Here is a 22,100-nt window from a genome sequence, read left to right on the forward strand (position 1 = left end):
TTGCACCTCAGGTGTTAACTGTTAATCAGGAAAGTGTGTCAGAGGCTTCAAGCGGTGATGAAACTGCCGGATGCTGGCTGGATGCCAGAACTAGGAGAAGATTGAGACATCAATCTCAATTAGAAAAGAGACATCCATTAAAGGATTAATTAATGAGACTGACACGCCCTCTCTCAGAGGATATAAGGGAGCGTACGAGTTCATAATCTTTGCTGGAAACAAAGTGGATTTTGCCTTGGAAAGAAGTGCATCTGACTACAGCATTGTGATTTACGAACAGAATTGCCAGACAGATTCTAGGAGGATTGCCAAAGGACTGTGATAACAGAGCAATTGAATCTTCTGTCTCTGGTTTTGTTTGCGTAAAGTATTTGAACTCTGTAACTTGAGATTCTCACCTGTGGATACAGGTGGGACAGAACATAATTAGCAAAATTATAAATAAGCTAATACTAAGAAATTTAGTTAAAAAAATTTGTTACACTTTTGTTGTTACATGTTGATACTTGTTTTTCCTTTGTTTCTTCCTAAATGATATATGCCCTGCCTGACAATACTTATTCATAAAAACAAAACATATAGTAAAAAAATAAATAAATACATAAAAAATATTTTACTATCATTGTTCCATGTTGATACTTCTGTCTGTTTCTCCTTTGCTTTTTCCTAATAGGAAAAAGCAAAGGGAAAACAAGTGTCAACATGTAACAATAACAGTAGTGTAACCAAAAAAAAACATGTATGCATTTATTAATGTTTTTAGTATCTCTACTGTTTTTATGATTAATAAAAACAAACCCTAAACTAAAAATTATTAAAATTAATAATTAATTTCATTATTAATAGATGGATTTTGCTGTTTTCTTTTCCCATAATAATTTATTTTATTTAGAATAACATCAAATCGGCAAAGTCTCTTGTAATTTTGGATCTGACATAACCCAGAATTACACCACACAATATTGGAAGTTAGAAACAACCTTTAAAAGTCATATTCTCCAATAGAGTAAATCAATATTGCCTGGTAGCATCAAACTCCACCTTCAGGTCTAGCAAGGTCAGCTTTCATTCCCACGGGGAAAAAAACACCACCAAGCCTAAACAACTCTCTGTATCTCCACTTCTCCCACCTTAGGAACATGGTAAGGCCTAAACCCTTCCACCCACACAAAGAGAAAGAAAGAAAAAGAATATATAAAAAGGCTAAATAAAATGGCTATACATATGTCAATGTCAGGCTTGACAGCTTCCCCTAGGCTAGTTCTTGCTCTGTGGTACTAAGGCCCATGCAGTCATACCTTTCTGCCAATTCCATGGGAGGGGGCATGTCCCTCAGGCAATTAACATTTCCCACTGAAGAAGTTGCAGGAAAAAAAACAACCACCATGATATAATAATGTATCTGAGTTGGTAATTAACTAGAATTAGCTAGGTTTTAAAGTAACATTGTGCTGAACTGTCCTGTGATTTGTTAAACATTTTCTTCATCTAAAAAGAGGCTCTTGTTTATCTCATTTGTGAGATGCATTTGAAATTTCTTTACAAAATTCATGGAAGAGCTGGCATCTACTACATGAAAATCTCTTGTTATTCCTCTCATTTGAATTACAAAATAAACATTGAATAATTTGGGGGGGAAGAAATTGTATAGAATAGGATAGGGCATTAGTGTATGAACACTGCAATTCCAAGAGTTTGCAAACACTTATGAAGAACCTTGGTTATCATGAAGTATAACTAAATACAATACAGGCATAGCACATCAGTATAAGAAACAGGAAAGAAGGCATTATAAAATTATATGCCTAATTACAATTATATTCAAAAAGTTACTTTTAAAAAATAGTCTATATTTGTAAGAAACCCTCCTTGCTGAAATGCTGCAAAGCTTGTTTTTCCTGTAGCAGCTGTTTTGATTTCTCCTAGATGGAACGCTTTGAAAATAGCTCATTGTGTTCATTACTGTTTTGGAAAGACTTCAGTTAAAGGATGTGACGTCCTTTTTTTGGAGACTGGGAACTAGCCATTATGCCGTGTGAGGCCGAACTCTGAAAAACCTCTCTGTTCTCTGATCAGTCCCATATGGGCAGCCGAATGTTAACTGATGTAATCAGCAAGTTCAGGTTGAGAAAGGAAACAGAGATGAGCTTGTAGAATTTCCCACGTAGTTTACGTTATCTGCTATCCTGTCCTCCCTTTACGAGGCTTACAAGTACGCATGAGCAGATGGGATTAATGTGAGGAATTTCTTATTGGCGTCCGGCAGAGGCTGATGAAAGATGCTACGCACGTGAATGAAGTTCAGCATTCTTGAAAAATTAGGCATAAAGTTTGCTCTCCAGCCAAGCTGTCTAGTTGCTATTGTGGCTGTTGCTGCTGCTTTATATCTTGAGAACTGATGAGTTTTCTCCAGGTAATATATTAACTCTTTTTTTTTTTCAGATTAAACATAGAAGCAATTTGAAAATCCAAATGTACTTCTGGCACGGAAAAATAAACTTGCCAGAGAGTTTAAAATAGACTGGCTTGATAACATCTATTACAAGTTTCTCTGCACAAAATATTTCTTTCAAAAATGCTTCTTTGGACACGATTGCAAGAAATGCTTTTTAAATTGCTGCTGTTTTAATTGCTAATTTAATTCTAAAAACATGGACGTTACCTTTTTCTTTTTTCTGACTTAATGAGATGCCATATAATATAAAATAAAGTTATGTTAAAATCATATGCAATATGCTTAGCTTAATGCAAACGTTTTTGGAAATGAGATGCCATTAAAAAAAAGAGATGTTCACAAGACAAAGATCTGACTTAGTCATCAGTGTACTACATAGTTCAACCCAGCAAAAAAAGGTTAGGGTGCTGAAGTTCATCAGATGCTCTCTCAAAATTACACCATCTCCTTCTGTGGAGGGTCTGTTTTACTTTGTCAAAGGGGTTTCTGGTGCATGTATTGCACACATGCAGGAGCTGCTGTTAACCAGACTGGTTGATTGAGATAGATCATCCTGAGTCCAGTGACTCGCCTGCAGGGTTTTTCCCTGTCAGCCTTGAAATCCAGAAGCACTAGCTCTAACTTTATTGTATGGTTACATTAACAGAATCTGGTAAGTTTGAAAGTCCTTCTCTCACCTTTGCAGTTGATGACACTGGTGAGGGTCCCTTCTGAGACATTTGCCATATCCCCATTTCTTCTGCGGGCTCAACTGCCTCTGGTCTAGTCTATGGCTCTTCCACTTATCTCCTCAGGGTCATTCCCACATACCAGTACAACATCCCTCTATTATTCATAATTTTCTATACATTTCAAAAGATATAATTTTATAAACTCTGTATGTGTGTGTGAGAGAGAGAAGGAAAGTATGCCGCATCCACGTGGAAATATCTCTAGAATTTCTATAATGTGTACCTCTAACTTTTCCGGCATATTTTAATGACATGCAAAAATAGCCTGCAATAAATTAGAGGGTCCTGGATTTAGTTGATTTGTCTTGATCACTTTTTATTGTAGGAAAGCATCTTGGTGTGGGCTGTGCCTAGCAGGCTATGTGTTCAGGGAGGTATGAAATGGAATTTCTTGTGCTTGTTTGTGTGCAATCATGTTTTATGCCCACATTAATATGTGACTTCTAAAAGTTTGGTAGCATTTATGAATAGAGATTTGGACAACCAGGAGTTTCACAATTAGCAGCATATTTCAATGCAACACCTATCCATCTTTTAGAGTCTGCTTTTAGCCATTCCAGGCAGCATGAAGAATGATAGGCTTTATTTTCAAACACAGTGGAAAGCCATCAATTTGTAAAGGGGCAGCACTCTAAAAGCCTGAACAAGTTGAAAAAAACACAAATATACGAGGAAATATGAAATAATTTGTTTTATCTGGGCAGAAGCATGGTGAAAGAAGTTAATCCCTCTTTCACTATTAAAAGTTATCTGTAAGAAAACTGAGGAAGAAAAAAAGCACAACCCCCCCCCCCTTAGCTTTCAAATGATTTTCATTGGCTGAGAACATCTGTGAACAAACTTTGAAGGAATTTAATATTTATAGCATGTCAATACAATACAGTTTGCAATTATCAGGATTTTCTCTAATATTGTCTTGTTTTCCTCTAGCCTCAGATTTCTCATCTGTCCACAACTTGACTTTCCTGAAAGAGATCATGGAGTGTTGTGCACAATTCTGGTAAATAAAACAAACATTATTTTCTTTATTAATTTACTAAGGTCTCAATATAAATGTATAAAGTAATCTGGCACAATTGCATTTTATAAACATTTTAGATTTAATACTTTTAAATTTATTGCAATCCAGTATCAATCAATATGGAAACCAGCAAAGTGGGTCCCTTATTCACCATTAACTTCTTTAACACCTACAATTCCAAGAAAGCTGGCCTTAGAGATTATAGAGTGAAATTGCCTGATTAAAGTGTTAAAGTGTCTGATTACTCATTTTGTTTTATTTCACTAGAATCCAATTATATATTAATTAGTTTTTATTCTCTACTGCAGAATGTCAAACTCGTGACACATGACATATCACAACTTTTTTCCTCTTTCACTAAACCGGGGATGGGTGTGGCCAGCACGTGATACATCCAGCCCACGGGCTGTGAGTTTGACACCCCTGCTTACTGACCGAGTACTTTGCAGGTAGTCCTCAACTTACAACAGTTCATTTAGTGACCCTTCAAAGAATAGAATTCTTTATGGCCAAGTGTGATTGGACACACAAGGAATTTGACTTGGTGCATATGCTCTCAGTATACATAAAAGAAAAGATACATTTGTCAAGAATCATCCGGTACAACACTTAATGATAGTCATAGGGTACAATAAGCAATCAAATCATGCTAGGAAACAGTCAATATAAATTGTAAGGATACAAGCGACAAAGTTACAATCATACAGTCACAAGTGGGAGGGGATGGATGATAAGGAGTGATGAGGAGATTAATAGTAATAGTAGTACAGACTTTGTAATAGTTGAACAATGTTGAGGGAATTATTTGTTTAGCAGAGTGATGGCTTTCGGGAAAAACTATTCTTGTTGAGTTAAATGGCACTGAAAAAAAGTGATTTAGGATTATTTTTCACACTTATGCCCATTGCAGCATCCCAGCTGGATGCTTGACAACTAACTCACTTTTATGACAGTTGCAGTGTTCCGGAGTCATGTGATCCCCTTTTGTGACCTACTGACAAACAAAGTCAATGGGAAAACCAGATTCACTTAACCATGTTCCTAATTTAAGAACTGCAGCAATTCACTTAACAAAGGTGGCGAGAAAAGTTTTTATTTTAAAAAATTATAATACAATGGGAAGAAAGAATAAACAACAGAAATGAACCTCTCATATGAACCATCCAAGCAACAAAACCAATGATGATCTCTCGGGACTTAAGAAGAAGGATAATGTAAGTAATAGTAACAGTGTTCACAGAGAAGCAAGCCTCTGCAGTGGGACCTAGACAGACTGAGAGTGAGGCTTAACTAGCAGCAGAATTCTCCATCATTGACTGTAAGGAATTACAGTGAGAGCTCCTGAGCTGCCAAGATTCAGTAACTTCTCAAGGCAGCTACCATTTGTTCAGGTGTTGCAACCACTTCAGAAGGCTGTTAAGAAGAGATCCTTTAAATCAAATACAAATCCAAGGAAAAGAGATAGCATGGTGGCCCTATGTACAATACAAATGCATTATAAAAAAAAATAAAGAACAATTTGGCTTTAATATGACCTACCAAGAATTAGACAAGATCTGGCATGGAGAGGAAAGGAAATTGATTAGTAAAATATATAAATATCTTTTGGATTACAAATTAAAAGAAGAAACAGTTAAGGAATATATGATAATTTGGCAAAAAACGGCCACAGTATTGAACTAGACAAGTGGGAACATATTTAGGGAATAAATTACAAATTTAACTTTGTCAGTCTCATACAAAGAGAATCTGCATAAAACGGTGTTTTGCTGGCATCTGCCCCCTGCGAGACTGTCTAAGACGTTTCTGAATCTCCGGCCAAATTGTTGGAAGTGTAACTGCGTCCAGGGAACATACTTTCATTTGTGGTGGACGTGTCCATATGCCCAGAAGTTGTGGAGAAATATTAAAAATTGGATTCTAAACATAACTAAACAGGATGTAAAATTTGAACCCGAAACCTTCTCGCTGGGTATGATAGATTTAAAAATAGAAAAAAAAATCAATATTTAATCCTGCATATTATAACGGCAGCGAGAATAAGCTTTGCACAAAATTGGAAACTATCTACTGTCCCTTCATTAAAAAAATTCACGAGTGTGCAGAGAGGATAGTCTAACTAAATTATTAAAAAAGAAAACAAAGATAGTGACCACTATAAAATTTGGAATTGTTGGTATGAATGGTTAAAGAAAAAGCAATATTTGACCACTAGATAAGCTATGGAACTATGGAAGATATGCATTTAATCATAAAGTATTCTGTGAAATTAAAACATTAAAAGAACAAGGAAGGTATTATAACAGGGCAGATCACGTCAATCTTAGGGGGTGAAAAAAAAGTGTAACCAATGCTCAATACCTGCTGCAAAATGTATATATGTATGTATGTATGTATATTTGTTTGTTTTTAAATGTTTTAAATATATTAATCTTAAATAAACTTAAAAATTTTTAAAAAGAAGAGATCCTTTAAAATGACAATATTAAAGACTTTGTATCCAGCCAAAGCTTCCTGACAGCCTAGACCAGGGGTCAGCAATCTGTGGCTCTAGAGCTGCATGTGGCTGTTTCATCCCTCTGCTATGGCTCCATTGCTCAAAATATGCATCACAACTGCCAATGTGCGACACCCACTGGCATGTGATTTGTTGAGTTTTTCAACCCCCAGTAGGCCAACCATGGATAAATCCAAGAAATGAAAAGTTTCAGAAGAGAACAGAACATTTAATTCACATACATATGCTAGTTTTGTGGCCATTCAGCAAATAGTCAGACAGAGAAAAGGTTTTGTGGCTTTTGGGTGGTGTTTTCTTTTCTGTGGGAAATGGGTCCAAATGGTTCTTTGAATGTTTAGGGTTGCTGACCCCTGGCCTAGACTGTAATTTCAACCTGAGAATGTTTAACTGCAATGGAGAGAAAAGTGGAGTTTCTGAAATAGTTATTTGATGCATTCATGCCTAATTAGCAGAGACTATGACTGCACAACATTCTTGATCTAAAAATAAGCTGCTTCCAGATAGTCCTTGACTTACGACCACATTTGAGCCCAAAATTTCTGTTGCTAAGTGTGATATTAAGTGAATTTTGTCCCATTTTACAACTTTTCTTGTCACAGTTGTTAAGTGAAGCACTGCAGTTAAGTTAATGACATGGTTGTTAAGTGAATCTGGCTTCCCCATTGACTTTAATTGTCAGAAGGTCATCAAAAATGGCCACAGGAACCCAAGATGTTGCAACTCAGGATACTACAATATGGGTCAGTTGCCAAGCATCTGAATTTTGATCATGTGACGATAGGGATGCTGCAATAGTTCTAAGTGTGAAAAATGGTCATAAGTCACTTTTTTCAGTGCTGTTATAACTTTGAACGAACTGTTGTAAATCGAGGACTACCTTTATTTATCCAAAAGAAAGATCTTAATCTTAATCAATGAACCAAGTGGGAAAGGTGACCAACTCCCACTGCTACATGAAAGATGGAAGATTTGAAAGCAAAAACAACTACTACACCCTCCAGAATAATCAGGTGTGGGAGGGTAGGTTTTGTTTTGTTTTACAGTTTAAACTCCCTTTTTACAATCTTTCATGAATTCAAGAAACACCTGTGAGATTCAGAGAAAGCAATTTTGTTCTTCTAAACTTAGTAACTTCACTGTTATTAATATATGGCTGATCTATTGGAAGCAGTCCAGCTCTCAGTCCAATGGGCAGCAAGTGAATTTTTCTGACATTTAAGCATTCCACAATTTCAAACATATTCTTTAAAATGAAGCCCTTTGGAGATACTCTTTCTGCATTTCCAAAATATATATTTTGTCTGGCATTTTGTCTTTCCATCATTAAAATACTAACAGCATCTTCAACCATGAAAAGCAACAGCTGCAGGTAAACATAAAGACATCAGACCAGAAATGCCCTTGAAAGTCAGTTTCCTTAGAGAACAACCTTAGATAATGTTTGAAAGACAAATGATATTGAACCTCTGATACTTTTGGAGCTTTGCTAGCATCTACTGAAGAAACTAGATGATCTTCACCAAATCCTGTCTGTAATGCATGAAATAACTTTCTACTAATAGATTTGGTTTCCCCAACTTCTTTAGATGGCTGCAAATAAGGAAGTGCATTGAGTCCTTCCATAATACTTTCTGAGATCAGAGGAGCTGAAGCCACTATGAAATCTGCTTTTGATATATTGTGTCACATGATTTTAATGTAACACCATAATTTTCATCACTTCAATATTCATATTAGTTTTATTTGTAGATTATAGTGACAATTTAAAAATATTTTAGCTATTTTGTATTATATTTTATAATATTTTTAATCATTGATAACACAATGTATAAAGTACTGTATTATACTCTGCTGCACATTTGGATGTAATCAAGTTTTAACTATCACTTGTATTTTCATAATGTCAACCAAACATTTTAGCAGAAACCATGTTTTCATAGTTGCATTAGTAATTCTAACTTTCACAACAAGATCGTTAAAAATTTCATCACTTACCTCATGCTAAAATAAAGAATACTGCTACAGTTCATGGGGTATTGGTTTAATGATATTTGAAATAAAATTATAACACACCTCTAATTTTGACCATTTTAGCAAGAGCTGCATAGGTATGTTAAAATATACCCTGTTTGTTTGTTTTTATTCCTGTTCTTAATTTACAAGTTTCTAAACTGTTGTGTACATTAGAAGGAAGGTGGTGATAGGCAAATGTATATACAAGAGAATAAATACAGTCTCTTCAGATTTTGGCAGTGGTTTGCTTTCCAAGCTTCTTTCAATTTAGTTTTTCAATGTTTCAATGTTTCATTACCAGTCTAGGTAACATCATCAGCAGGATTTTCTCATCCTATTCTCCTTAGTTTATAAATGTTTTGTGTGGTCTGTTGTAGAACGGCAGAAAGAACCGAGGCAAAACTCGGAGCGAACATCAGCTGTAACTTTATTGACACAATAAAGGGTTGCCACGGCTGCCGCGCTAACAAGGCAGCCAGCTGGTGGGCAACAGCTCATGATGTTTGACAGCTCCTTTTATAGCGGGCTGTCAAACGGCATCAGCCAATAGGAACGGTCCGTGTTCCCGCTAGAAACACGGACCGGAATGAAGACTTCAGGTTACTCCATTGCGAACGCTATATGGTCAGTTGGTCATGTGATTGGTTGTCTGTTTGGAGCTATATTTAAATCCTGAGCAGCTGATTGATTCTCTCTTGATTGGTCATTCAAATGGTCTGGTTTCTTACATATTCATATACTGGATCTATATTAGTATGCTTGTTCATTGTTCCTTTGATAGAATAACAGGCTTCAATAAATTCAGATGTGAGACGGGTGTTGGTATGACCATGATTTTTGTTCCTTCCCAATGAAACTGGTGTTGTTTATTATCAGTGTGATTTGAGATCAGGGATTTTTTGTCAGGCAGTTTAACTGCTAGTTGATGTTCATGCCCCTTGTTTTCAATTGCCTTCCTGTGTCTACTTTAAACCAAGAAGAATAACAAGCAATGGCTTGTGACTTTGCCTCTTCTGCCTTCTTATGTTCACTATGGGTGGCCAAGAAATTCATTTAATCCGTACTTGAGATTCAAAAATTATAGTTTACTGAATGCTGCAATGCAGTCTTCAATGTTTTTTTTTTAAAAGTATACTTGGGAAAAGAATTCTTTATGGAAATATAAAGCATTATGAAAATATTGAAGCCAAGTCATTTGTTTGAAAACTTCAAAAGCTCTCTATCTTGGGCAAAAGTGAAGAGAAAAATGGCTGCTTGAAACTGCACTGTTTCATGCTAGTAGTGGAGTCAACGTTCTTGACATCTGTGTTTTAGCAATCCACAGCTGAGACTTAGTACACATTATTCTTTGAATCCTTAAGTTCAGATGGGTTTTTTTCTGCCTGATGTATTTTCACTGCTTTCTAGTCTGATGCATTTTGATTTCAGTAAGAAAATGTGGGACAACACTTTCTGAATACCTTTAGGCAGAAAAGAAACAGGCTCTCTCAGTTGACATTAATGTCCTTGAGACTGAAGAACAGCATATTCCTTTCATACAATCTAGTCCATTGTTGACTTGTGCAATTTTATAGCCATCTAAATATGTATGAAGAACAGCCTTCCTTGAGATCTTGTTAAAATGTCTAACTGTTCTCTCCTCTTTTTAGGAGACAGCAAATTTTAGTTCTAATTTTCTGCTTAATTCTGAAGCCAAGTGGATTGGATGCTTTGATCAGCTACAAGCCCAATATTGTCATCTTATTGGCTGATGATTTTGGCATTGGAGATCTAGGCTGCTATGGAAATACTACAATTAGGTAAAATATTTCGTACCAGTGCCGTATTTTATTCATGTGTTTATTTCATAGATCCAAGTGCAAATATTTGGAAAACTTATAGGGACATAACATAATAATTGGAAAAAGATCATTGAGTAATCATGCTCTTTCTGTACACAGCATAAGAATAGATAAATACGGGTAAAGTATTGCCTATAATCTAGGAATAGATATATATATCTTAGAAATTGTAAAAAAAAAAAAGTTATATGCCCAGTAATACTTATAAGACTATTATATGTATTTCCAAGATAACAATATTATGGATTTTTCCCCTCTAAATTTTAACTGTTGATTAAATTATTAATTGGAGCTGGTCAGCTTTTATTCCATGATATTAATAGAAACAGATGTTGAAACAGTTGTGCGATTTTTCAGATCCTGCAGGGACTTCTTATATGGCATCTGTCTACACTGCCTTCATATCTAAAAATCACCAAATATTAGCCGCTGTTTCTGAAGGAGTATAATCCTTATGATCGTCTTTTTCCATTGTATAAAATGTTTCTCTCTGTTTCATTACCATTACCCAAGTTACCCCTTTGCTGGAAGAATGATCCAACAAACATGTTCATACTTGTATGTTTCTAAATTTAAGTGAATTTCAACACAGGCAAGAATGCTCTGCTCTGTTTTTAAAGTGGCTAATTGTTTTCTGTTCCACCCCCCACTTCCCAACTGTTCCAATGAAACTGTTGACATCTTTTATTAGGACTCCTAATATTGATCGGTTAGCAAAAGAAGGGATTAAACTTTCTCAGCATGTTGCTGCAGCTCCCCTTTGTACACCAAGCAGAACTGCTTTCTTAACTGGAAGATATGCAATCCGATCAGGTTTGTTATCATATTTAAATATCACGTTTCTACATAATAGTGGGAAATCATTTTATATGGAATATTATTATCTTGTGGTAAGTAATAATATTATTGTCTTGGGCTAAATAATTGGTTGAGCTCTACCATATCTTCCAAAAGCAGAAGAGTTTTACAAATTTCCAATGTTTCAGAATTTAGATTATAATTCCAAAAAATGTAACCCAGCCTATCTGGAAGGCTGTTGAACAATAAATTTACTGGATCTCTCTTTTCCCAAGAAAGTTTTCAGCATTAACTGCCTACTGATTTTTTTTTTTTAAATGACACTAGTTGCATAGATGGTTGACCGATTACAGTCCAGAGATATGGACTGGTTATCTTCTTTTAATTTATGTTTTAAATTTAGGTATGGAAGGAACTGTTGGTTATCGTGTTCTTCAGTCACTTGCTGGTTCTGGTGGTCTTCCTACAAATGAGACCACTTTTGCAAAGATATTGCAGAAGCAAGGCTACAGCACAGGTTTAATAGGTAAGGGCATTATGTCTGGGTAAAAGAAAAAGCAACATATTACATGGCTTTTCCTTTGATAATTTTAATCAGAACTGTCCTTTCTACTAATAACTTTATCTGAAGTTTCCAAGTAAAACAGAAGATTTTATTTAGCCTGGTTTGGTAAGAAACATATGCTAATATTTTAATTTGAGAAAATATTCCATTCAATTTACGATTAACTAAGCACCTGGTTGCAAAATTAATTTGCTTCAGTTGATGAACTGAGCTGAAATTATTCTATAAAGATCAAATAGAAGTTAGAAACTGGGGTTATTCTAGATAAAGGATAACATGTTATCTTAACACTTAACAAATGTTTCAGCAACTATAGCAGCCAATCACACAACCTGAAATCAGACCAGGACTCAGAAAGGCCAGTCCTCCCTCAGACAAACTTCCCTCAGACAAACCAGTCCTCCCTTAGACAAACACAATCCAAAGTGTATTAAAGATGTCAAATGGGGACAAAACATTTGCAACCAAATCGCCAAGCTTGGAGCTCAAATCAGTGACGTAATTACCCACCTGAGCTACTAATATTCAAATCCCATCAAATTTCTCAGTTATTAAATTAATTGACTATCTCCATATTTGGGGTGGATCATCAATAGAAAAGAATAATTAGGAATGAATTATGAATAATTGAATTGAATTGAATTAGGAATTAGGAATAATTCATACAAATTCAAAAATATTTAATCCCATCATATCTGTATATGATTGATATATACATGTTTGGTATTCAAGAAAATAAGTTATTGTCTAACAACTTCCTTCTTTTGAAGATCAAATTGGTTAATCTTTAAAAGATTAAACAAGACTTACAGTAGTTTAATCTTTTGATTAAAATCAATTTATTTTAATTGAAAGATAGAAGATTGTTAGAAGTCTTGTTTAGATAAACCTTCTTATTTTTTAATATTTGTTTCCTGTGAAAGATGCCTTGTATCATATTTTTAATTTTTCCTATTGGATTATTATGGTTGATCACACAGTCACTCAGATGTTTGCCATTCCAGGTTTCTTTTATTTTTCATTTGGTCTTTCTTGTAGGCCAGTTTAGTTATTATGTTTTAATTAATAATTATACATATATTTTGGGTTACCGATGTAAATCAGTTGATACTTTTTAAGTGTACATAATAAATAATAAAAAATACATACATAAATTTTTGTGTCTGTGTGCATGTGTGTGTGTGCATACACATAGACACTTATATACATACATTTGTGTGTATTTTCTTTATTATTCTATATATATGTACAAGTAATCCCGGGTTATGAGCGTTCCCTTAGCAAATGTTTGAAGTTATATGATCAGGACCCCCTAGCATTTCCAAACAAGGCCTACAATTGCACCCCTTATAAACAACCACAGAGATTCTGCAACATTTGTCTGGCACATTGCTGGCCGAAATGAAGCTTCTGAGGGGCGGATCCACCCTTCCAAAGCCCTGTTCAGACATCCAGAGCTTTTCCAGGCACCTTGCCAGCTGAAATGAAGCTTTTGAAGGGTGGATCTGCTCCTCAGAAGCCCATTTGGCTGTCCAGAGGCTTCACTCGGCCCATTACAGGCAAAATGGGGGCTGGATCCGACTCTCCAAAATTCTGTTCGGACCTCCGCAGGCATCCTCCGGCCTGTCAGAGGTCAAAATGGAGCCTCCAGGGGCTCCATATTGATCTGCAACAGGCCAGAGGAGGCCCACGAAGGAGCACATGAGGCTGGAGAGAAGACTGCTGGGTCTTCACAAGATGACACAGCGTGGTAGATTGTGTGGGGAAAGCAATTTGGGGAGCATGAAATATTTCAGTGGGTCGGAGAGGCCCTATGTCAGTGATGGCAAACCTTTTTGGCACTGAGTGCCCAAAGCACGTGTGATACCCAAAATGCAACACACACACACACTGCATTTGCACGTGTATCCTCCCGTGCATGCACCCCACCTCCTGCACATGCCCGGCAGAGACCCAAAGACCAGCTGGCCAGCAGGAAGCGCACGTGCATACGCAGCGGAGCCAAGCTGGAGTGACAGCGTGTGTGCACACAGAGAGGGCTCTGCATGCCACCTGTGGCATTCGTGCCAAAGGTCTGCCACCACAGCCATATGTGGTCTTAGGCAGATGGCCTGTTCTATCAGAAGCCGCCCCATGTCCTTCCCCATCATGAAATACCTCATGTGCATTTAACAAGTCTGGCATTCAATTAGAGAATGCATGGGCAAAAGGAGGGAGTGATCTTGTTCAAGGTACAAGATTCACTCCCACAAATCTTCGGGTTACAAATTGAATGGACAGGCTATATATGTATATATACAGGATTGACTACCTGTATACAAACATGCACACATTCACGCAAAATAAAATTTTATATATACAATAAAATTGTAGCTAATTTTGATGCTGCAAAAATAGAATGTTTGAAATGAGTTTTGAAATATAAAAAAATATTGTTAAACTAAACCTGTCCTTGTTATTGTTACTGATATTCATGTCTCCTTTGCTTGTTGTTTTGTCTTGTTTTCTTCATTATGTATTTCAGGAAAGTGGCATCAAGGTATGAATTGTGAATATCGCAACGATTACTGCCATCATCCATTAAATCATGGGTTTGATTATTTTTATGGGGTACCATTTTCACTAATGAATGACTGTGAAATCTCGCACCCCTCTGAGTTGAATCTGCCACTGCAGAAGAAACTCTGGCTTTATACTCAGATAATTACCCTTGCTCTGCTGACCTGTGTAGCAGCAAAATTAACTCGTCTTGTTTCCCTCAGTTGGAAAGCCATCTTCTGTTTGGCTTTGTTTGACTGCCTCTTCTTCATTTCCTGGTATTCAAGATTTGGCTTTTTGAGACATTGGGAGTGTATTATAATGAGAAACTATGATATTATAGAGCAGCCAATGAAAGTAGAAAGAACTGCATCTCTTATGCTGAAGGAGGCCATTTCCTATATTAAAAGGTATGTTATTTTTTGCTGGAAAAATGTTATTTTTTTATTTAATAATTCGAAACAAGGAAAAGTATTAATAACAAAAGAGGAAACACATTAAAATTGTTTGTCTGCTTCATCTATATATAGATACACCACTTAAATATAGATATTATATAGATATAGATTTGGTGTATGGGATGAATGAATGAATGAATGAAGGAAGGAAGGAAGGAAGGAAGGAAGGATGGATGGATAGAGAGAAAGATAGATAGACAGATAGAAAGATAGATAGATAATAGATGATAGATAGATAGATAGGTAGATAGATAGATAGATAGATAGATAGATAGATAGATAGATGCAACAGTTTTAATAAGAAATAGCTATTATTTATTATAATTGTGCCATATATAATCTACCTCTGTAAGCCATGCATTCATAAGTTACAAGCAACTTATTGCTGTTATTAATGAAAGCCTCATTTTTTTAGGGGTAATCTATTGGATACAGTACAATGATAAGTAAAATTGAAACAAAAAAATAGGTTGATCACAGATAGCTTCTTTTAACAGCTTTTTCTTGCTTTTCTGAAGCATCAAGAAAATTAACATTAGCTTTTAGCTAAATATGGATTAATTAATTGTAAAGATATTTTGAAATTCAACCAAGGGCTGTGTGAATCTAAGCTGAGAACTATAGTACAAATACAATGCCCCTTACAGAGCGAGTAATCTTGAAATACTAGAGAACAAGGAATCATGTTGAGCTTTCATAAATAAGAACACAGGATTATTGGAGGTTGGTTCAAAGCATCAAGTAGTAATAGAACAATTATTTTGCAAAGTATTAATTGCCCCTCCCCCAAATAATAATTTAATTGAATAATTATTAAAGGCAAATTTTCCTTATTCTTTTTTAGAAAGAAACAAGGTCCATTCCTCCTCTTGGTTTCTTTCTTGCATGTTCATACACCCCTGGTTACTACAGAAAAATTCATTGGCAAGAGCAATCATGGATTATATGGTGACAATGTAGAAGAGATGGACTGGATGGTGGGTAGGTACTTCTTAGTTATATTCTTGATTTTATCTCTAGGCTGTCATATATATCAAAAGATACCCCAAAGCTGTGTGTCTATATGTGTAACTACAATTAATAAAAAAGTGATTAAATCATTCAAATGTTATGCTATTACTAAGAACAAGAATTATATAATATTTATGTAAAAACATACAGTATGTTAAAAGTGATCAGCAAGGACACTCTGGGAAAGAGATGAATATTTATTGTTAGTAGGCATACATTAAAATCCTATACATGCCTACAGGTAGTCCTCGACTTATGGCCACTATTGAGCCCAAAATTTCTGTTGCTGAAACATTTATTAAGTGAATTATGCCCATTTTATGACCTTTCTTGTCACAGTTGTGAAGTGAATCACTATAATAGTTGAGTGAATCTGGCTTCCCCGTTGACTTTGCTTGTCAGAAGGTTGCAAAAGGTGATTGACATGACCCCTCAACACTGCAAATCGTCATAAATATGAACTAGTTGCCAAGTGTCTGAATTTTCATCAGGTGACCATGGGGAGTGTGAAAAATGTGTGAAGAATGTAAGTGACTGACACAGAATCAAAGTACTCTGTCTCAGTTATTGAAATAAAACCAGTGTCACAAAGCAGATAAAAATTAATGAAATTAAATTAACGAGATAAAATGAGATAATGAGCTAAAATAGAATTTAAAAATAAAATAAAGTCATAAAGGTAAATAAAAATAGAATCAAATCAAAATGTTCCTGGCAAGGTTCTGAAACAATAAAAACATTGCCAGCTATTAACCATAAGAAAGTATAATACTCTAATCCATTATGAGGTTAAGGTAAAGTCAAAAATAATCAATACAAGTTGAAATATGAAAGTGTATTAAACTTCTGTCATAGTTCATAGTATGATTGACAGTAATGATGTACAAGAGCTTTTGTTTTAAAAGCAGTAACAATTTGCAATAACAAAGGTGTTCATTTTATGGGAATTTTTGGCATCTTCTTTCAAAACTTCAACTTGCAATTCATTGCAACATGCCAGGACTAAAACTAAAAACATTAATATAACAATTTGATTGAAATATCAAACAGGATTATGTCTGCTGACAAGAGTATCTAAATAGACATCACCAGGGATTATGCTGTCCTCAATGTATTGTTTCATGTCAAATATGCCTTCTAAAATTGCAAATGAAGGTATGGATAAATAGTATGGAAAAAAGTGATTGTTGGAAAGAAACGAAATTCATAATCTGAACTTTGGGTCTTTTAAAAGATCTAGCTGTAAAAGCATGCCCTTAGGCTCTCTTACCTGCACAGTTCTTGGAATTTTGTTAGGAAAAGTTAGTTTTTAATTTAATGAAATAATGTAACAATATTAGCATAATTCACAAACTAATCAAGATCACCAAAAGTAGATGGTATAGTAGAATTTTGCTTGGCTTAAAAGTTAGTGATACATAAGTGATGTTCACTTTACAGGAAAAATTTTGGATACTCTTGATAAAGAAAATTTGAGAAACAGTACTCTGACATATTTTACTTCTGACCATGGTGGACACTTAGAGGCTCAGGAAGGAAATATTCAACGAGGTGGTTGGAATGGTATATACAAAGGTGAGAGTAACCCTCATATGCTTCCTTAAAAAGTTGTTTTGCATTTTAAAAGCCATGATACGTTACTTGAAACATAGTTTAAATATGAAACATAGAAATTTGGGTTAAGCACAATTTAGTAGATCAATGAAGCATGCATCTGCTGTCATAAGTTGCAAAATAGGAGTTTAATTCCTACAAATAAAAAACTTCGCTAGAGTGAAATAAATTATCAATTTAATAGAAAATATGAAGTTATCTATGGAAAAGGCAAGTTAGAACATAGCTTCTTGCACAATCTACAGGATGAAAATATGATTGTTAAATCTTTTAGATCTCTTAGTTCTTCTTGATTTTCTCCTTTTAGTATCCTCTTTGGGTAATTAGGAAGGAATGTGGACAAAAGCTTTTATCCTTGAAGAAAGAGCTGTAATAATAACTCTATGATGTCCCACATAGATCCATCTGAGTTAACAGTGTTGCTGTTGTTATCCTGGAAAGATCTATTTTGCAAGACCTAATGATTATAAGTCCCCTGGGTAAAAACAAAGCATGACTAAGCAGTGTTATATGTAGATCTCAATGTGCTTATGAATACCATCCTGACCATCTACTTGATTTACTGATCATTTGTGGGACTGTTTCTCCCTAAGAATATCTAGATCAGATAGGGTGGGCCTGCTCCAGCACTCCACAGCGATTCAACAGATCTCCTCCCTCCTAGCCTTTTGGAAGGCCCTTTAAGACCTAGATTTTTTACTGTGCTGCTGGGATTGTAAGAGTACAATGAGAACAATATGGAATAAGGTTAGTTGCTGTGGGGCATCCCAAGGGGAATAATTATCACTCAAAATATTTGCTTATTGTTTTATGATTTTTGTGAGCTCCCCAAATTTGCTTTAAGATAGATGGCCATAGAGAAGATTTCAGTAAATAAATAATTTAGCTTTATTTTTCTGCTTAGTTCTTTTCAGTTGAAAATCTAGATAATTGTTCATGGGTTCTTGCTCTAGGAGTTTGATGTCCTAAAAGGGTTTCTTGTTTATAAGACCTATTGACCGTACAATCTAGCTAAGATGCAAAGTGTTAGAAGCACTAAGTTCTGGCTGAAAGTTCTCTGTGTTTGCAAAGCCTTTCACAAACACGGGCTTATCAAGAAATCAGCAGCAACTGCAAGTCTAATAAAAGACTTTCTACTATTGACCTCACCCCTTTCCTAAGAGGTCTGTAGCCTACCGTCCCTGTCCTATTGTTTCTTTTATTTTTCTTATATGTACCCATTTCATGTATTCATAACTATGTATATACTTATACCTATTATCTTGTAAGCAATTGACAAATAAATAAAATAAATAAATAAATAAAAAGAGGCTGGCAAGAGGGAAGAAGATGAAGGGCTGTTAATATAAAGAAGGAGGAGGAGAGGGGGGCTTAAGTTGTTGTCAACGCTTAGAAACCACATAAATTTTCTCCCTAAAATCTGGTGTGTCGTCTATTCCAGAAGTGCTCTTTACTACTGTATTTATTTATTTATCAAATTTATACAGCTTCATAGGAAGTGACTCTGGACCACATACTATGTCTATCTGCCTTGCTGCTGGTCAACCTTTTCTTTGATTCCTTTCATCTTTCCCAGCATTAATCTTCTCCAGAGAGCTAGATCTTTGCATGATGTGTGCAAGGAAGGATAATCTTGTCATTTGTGCCTTGAGTAAGAACTCTGGGTTCATTTGTCCATGATCAGATATTTAACCCATACATACATACAGAGAGGGAGGGAGAGAGGAGAGGAAAGGAGAGAGAGAGAATATATTGTATGTTATTTCAAGGTGGAAAAGCCATGGGAGGCTGGGAAGGAGGAATCCGTGTTCCAGGATTATTTAGATGGACAGGAGTGCTGCCGGAGGGCAAAGAGATTGCTGTACCAACAAGCTTAATGGACATCTTTTCCACAGTGGTTCACTTGGCTGGTGAAACAGTGCCACAAGACAGGTATGGATGCTACAGAACTTAATATCTTCCAATAACTTAATATCATCTTAATATCTTTTGGGTGATCCCCAAAACTAGTGAAAAGTATATAATGGTACAGACCTGCTTTGATTCTGATTTACTGACTTTCAGAATATTTCAAACTGTTCCTTTCATTCTGCAACTATGCTGTTTTTATTCTAAAAGAAGAAAAAAGATGGATGAAGCAGTGGGAAAACTTGGGGGGTTTCAAATTAAAGAAGTAAATATATTTTGCATAAATGTTCAGAAATGAGGTAAGACAGTTGCATGATCAAAAGTAACATAAGCAGAATGTATTTGTTCTTCATTTAGTAATACAAGTCCAGATGGCTAGGTGAATGGATGGGAAGTTGTTTGATATTGCTGAACTGCTATTCTTCCCATGGAATACACTTACAGTGTCCAAAAGAATAAATAATCCTACTAGAAAGTTTTACCAGTCTTACCTACATAGCAATATAATGGAAAATAATATTTTGGAAGTGTTTGAGAGAAAACTGAGTATTCTTCTTCTCATATAAAGATCTCATTAAAAGTAAGATTGACTCTTCATGGGCAGCAATAAGAAAGGAAACAAATATTTCTCTCTTTTTTTTAAGAAAAAACAGTTTATATCACATATTTGATAGTTTATGAAGACTCCCATCTAAGGAAGAAAGCAATCCAAAAATATCCTTTTAGTTGATGTGATTTAAAGCAAACAAGAAAAAGGTTTAATAAATGCATCAGGGTGAGGAAGAACTGTTCTATCTTCTCCCTTGTTTGATATAACATAGGAGAACTTAGGAAATGATGTTCTTCTGCTATGAAGTCTCTACCACTCATCTTATAAGAACTAATGAATCAAGATAGCATAAAAGTCTGTTCACTTGTGCTCAATGATATTAGTATTTTGTACTCAGAACATCATCCAGAAATTCTAGTTCACTTTAATGAAGGCTGCAAATCACAATAATATTTAGAAATTGCAGAAGTAAATAGAGAATCTTTTCTGCCTGTAGAATTCTCCATATATTTTCTCCAGAAAATTCACATGTACAACTATTTGGAATTTCAAGTGATTTTGACTATATTTATATATAGCCAGTGTCCAGCTATATTCATGCAGTGTATTAACAAATGTTTTATTATGTGTTATTAATGCAAGGTTCTGAATTAGTCCAAATCCATCTGTTTAACTCTGTGCTTGTTGTCCTTTTAGGGTAATTGATGGCCGGAATTTGATGCCTTTGCTGCAGGGACTGGTTCAGCATTCAGAGCATGAATTTATGTTTCATTACTGTGGAATATACTTACATTCAGTGCGGTGGTATGAGAAGGAGAGTAAGTATCAAAGGCTCCTCCAAACAAAACCTAATTTATCTGGCCAAGCACTGTTTCCTTAAAAGCTTATAGTGTTTTAGCTTGCAGGGTGATGTGTTGAAATGACTCAAAACTGATGCAGACTGATGGTTTGCATTTTAATTTGACATTTCTCAATTGGATCAAAATGTATCCGTCCACTTTTACTCCTTTCCAAATCTAGGGATGTCAAAATAAATTGTTTTTTTTTTTAAATAGTTAGGGTTAGGGTTAGAAATCACAGAGAAAATCTGCAAGCAATATGGATAGGAAAAGAAGTGAAGCTATATTACAAGTAAATGTATTATCTCTTTAATGTGTTACAGAAAAATAAAAGAGTGGAACAGTAGCATGTTTATTTCTTAAAAGAGAATGCAGCTGATAGGTAACATAACAAGATTGCATGTCTCAGTTGCCAATCTAGAATTAAAATAGTTATATTGGGGGAAAACTAGACTGTTTAGAACATGTTCATAGTTTGCTTCCATTTTAATATATCAGATTCTTTTTTATCAGGCGGAAATGTGTGGAAAGCCCATTATATGAGCCCTATTTTCCAACCTGAAAGATCTGGAGCCTGTTATGCCGTTAAGTACTGTCCATGTTCTGGAGAAGGAGTCACCCATCATGATCCTCCTCTACTTTTTCATCTCTCAAAAGATCCTTCAGAAGCCAAGCCTCTGTCAGCAGACAGTGAATCACAATTTTACACAATTCTTGAGAGAATAAACAAAGCTGTAGAAGAGCATCGCAAAACTCTTACTCCTGTCCCACCACAGCTGTCTTTCTACAACATTGTCTGGAAACCATGGCTCCAGCCATGCTGTGGGTCATTTCCATTTTGTTATTGTGACAAAGAAAAGAACAATACGTAATACAGTCATCATTTTTGAAGTTGTTTGTCTTTCATGTTTTATCAAGTCTAGAAAAAAAGCCTTCTCATAATGTAGCATTCACAAGATGAAATAAAGAGAAGAGTTTAAAATGTGTTGTGCTGCAAAGAAAGATCCCATCTCAGCGTAGATGTGCGTTTCCTTGTAAGTGTTTGTGTTTCCAGGATTAATAATATAAATAAGAAAAGTAGATTGCCAGTAGTCCAATGAATATGAAGAACCTTTTTTAAAGGGGAAAATGGACAGAGAGCTCTTGATAGAACTTAGCAATTTCGCTTTAGTTCAAGGGCATAGGTAGGATTTAGCCACCCACTAATATTCCTATTTTAGTACTATTTCTGCCAATCTGT

The 22,100-nt window shown here is 35.3% G+C and overlaps 1 protein-coding gene across 2 annotated transcripts; it reads left to right on the plus strand.

Moving 5' to 3' along the window:
• Window positions 1-1,957: 1,957 nt before the first annotated feature.
• On the plus strand, window positions 1,958-21,842 carry LOC113440800 (arylsulfatase D-like). 2 transcript variants are annotated; one of them, XM_026707424.2, is made up of 11 exons: window positions 1,958-2,413; window positions 4,117-4,186; window positions 10,388-10,537; window positions 11,271-11,392; window positions 11,781-11,903; window positions 14,467-14,890; window positions 15,783-15,919; window positions 17,390-17,524; window positions 19,333-19,495; window positions 20,718-20,839; window positions 21,374-21,842. In XM_026707424.2, exons 2-11 carry the CDS (start codon window positions 4,164-4,166, stop codon window positions 21,730-21,732), a joined length of 1,758 nt encoding a protein of 585 aa, XP_026563209.1. In that variant the 5' UTR covers window positions 1,958-2,413; window positions 4,117-4,163; the 3' UTR covers window positions 21,733-21,842. The 2 variants fall into 2 exon arrangements, with proteins under 2 accessions (XP_026563209.1, XP_087794507.1); XM_087938381.1 differs by having other exon boundaries at window positions 19,459-19,495.
• Window positions 21,843-22,100: the final 258 nt, after the last annotated feature.

This window comes from Pseudonaja textilis, chromosome 8 (genome assembly GCF_049901715.1).
Source record: "Pseudonaja textilis isolate UNSWEBS1 chromosome 8, rPseTex1.2, whole genome shotgun sequence".
Taxonomy (NCBI): Eukaryota; Metazoa; Chordata; class Lepidosauria; order Squamata; family Elapidae; genus Pseudonaja; species Pseudonaja textilis.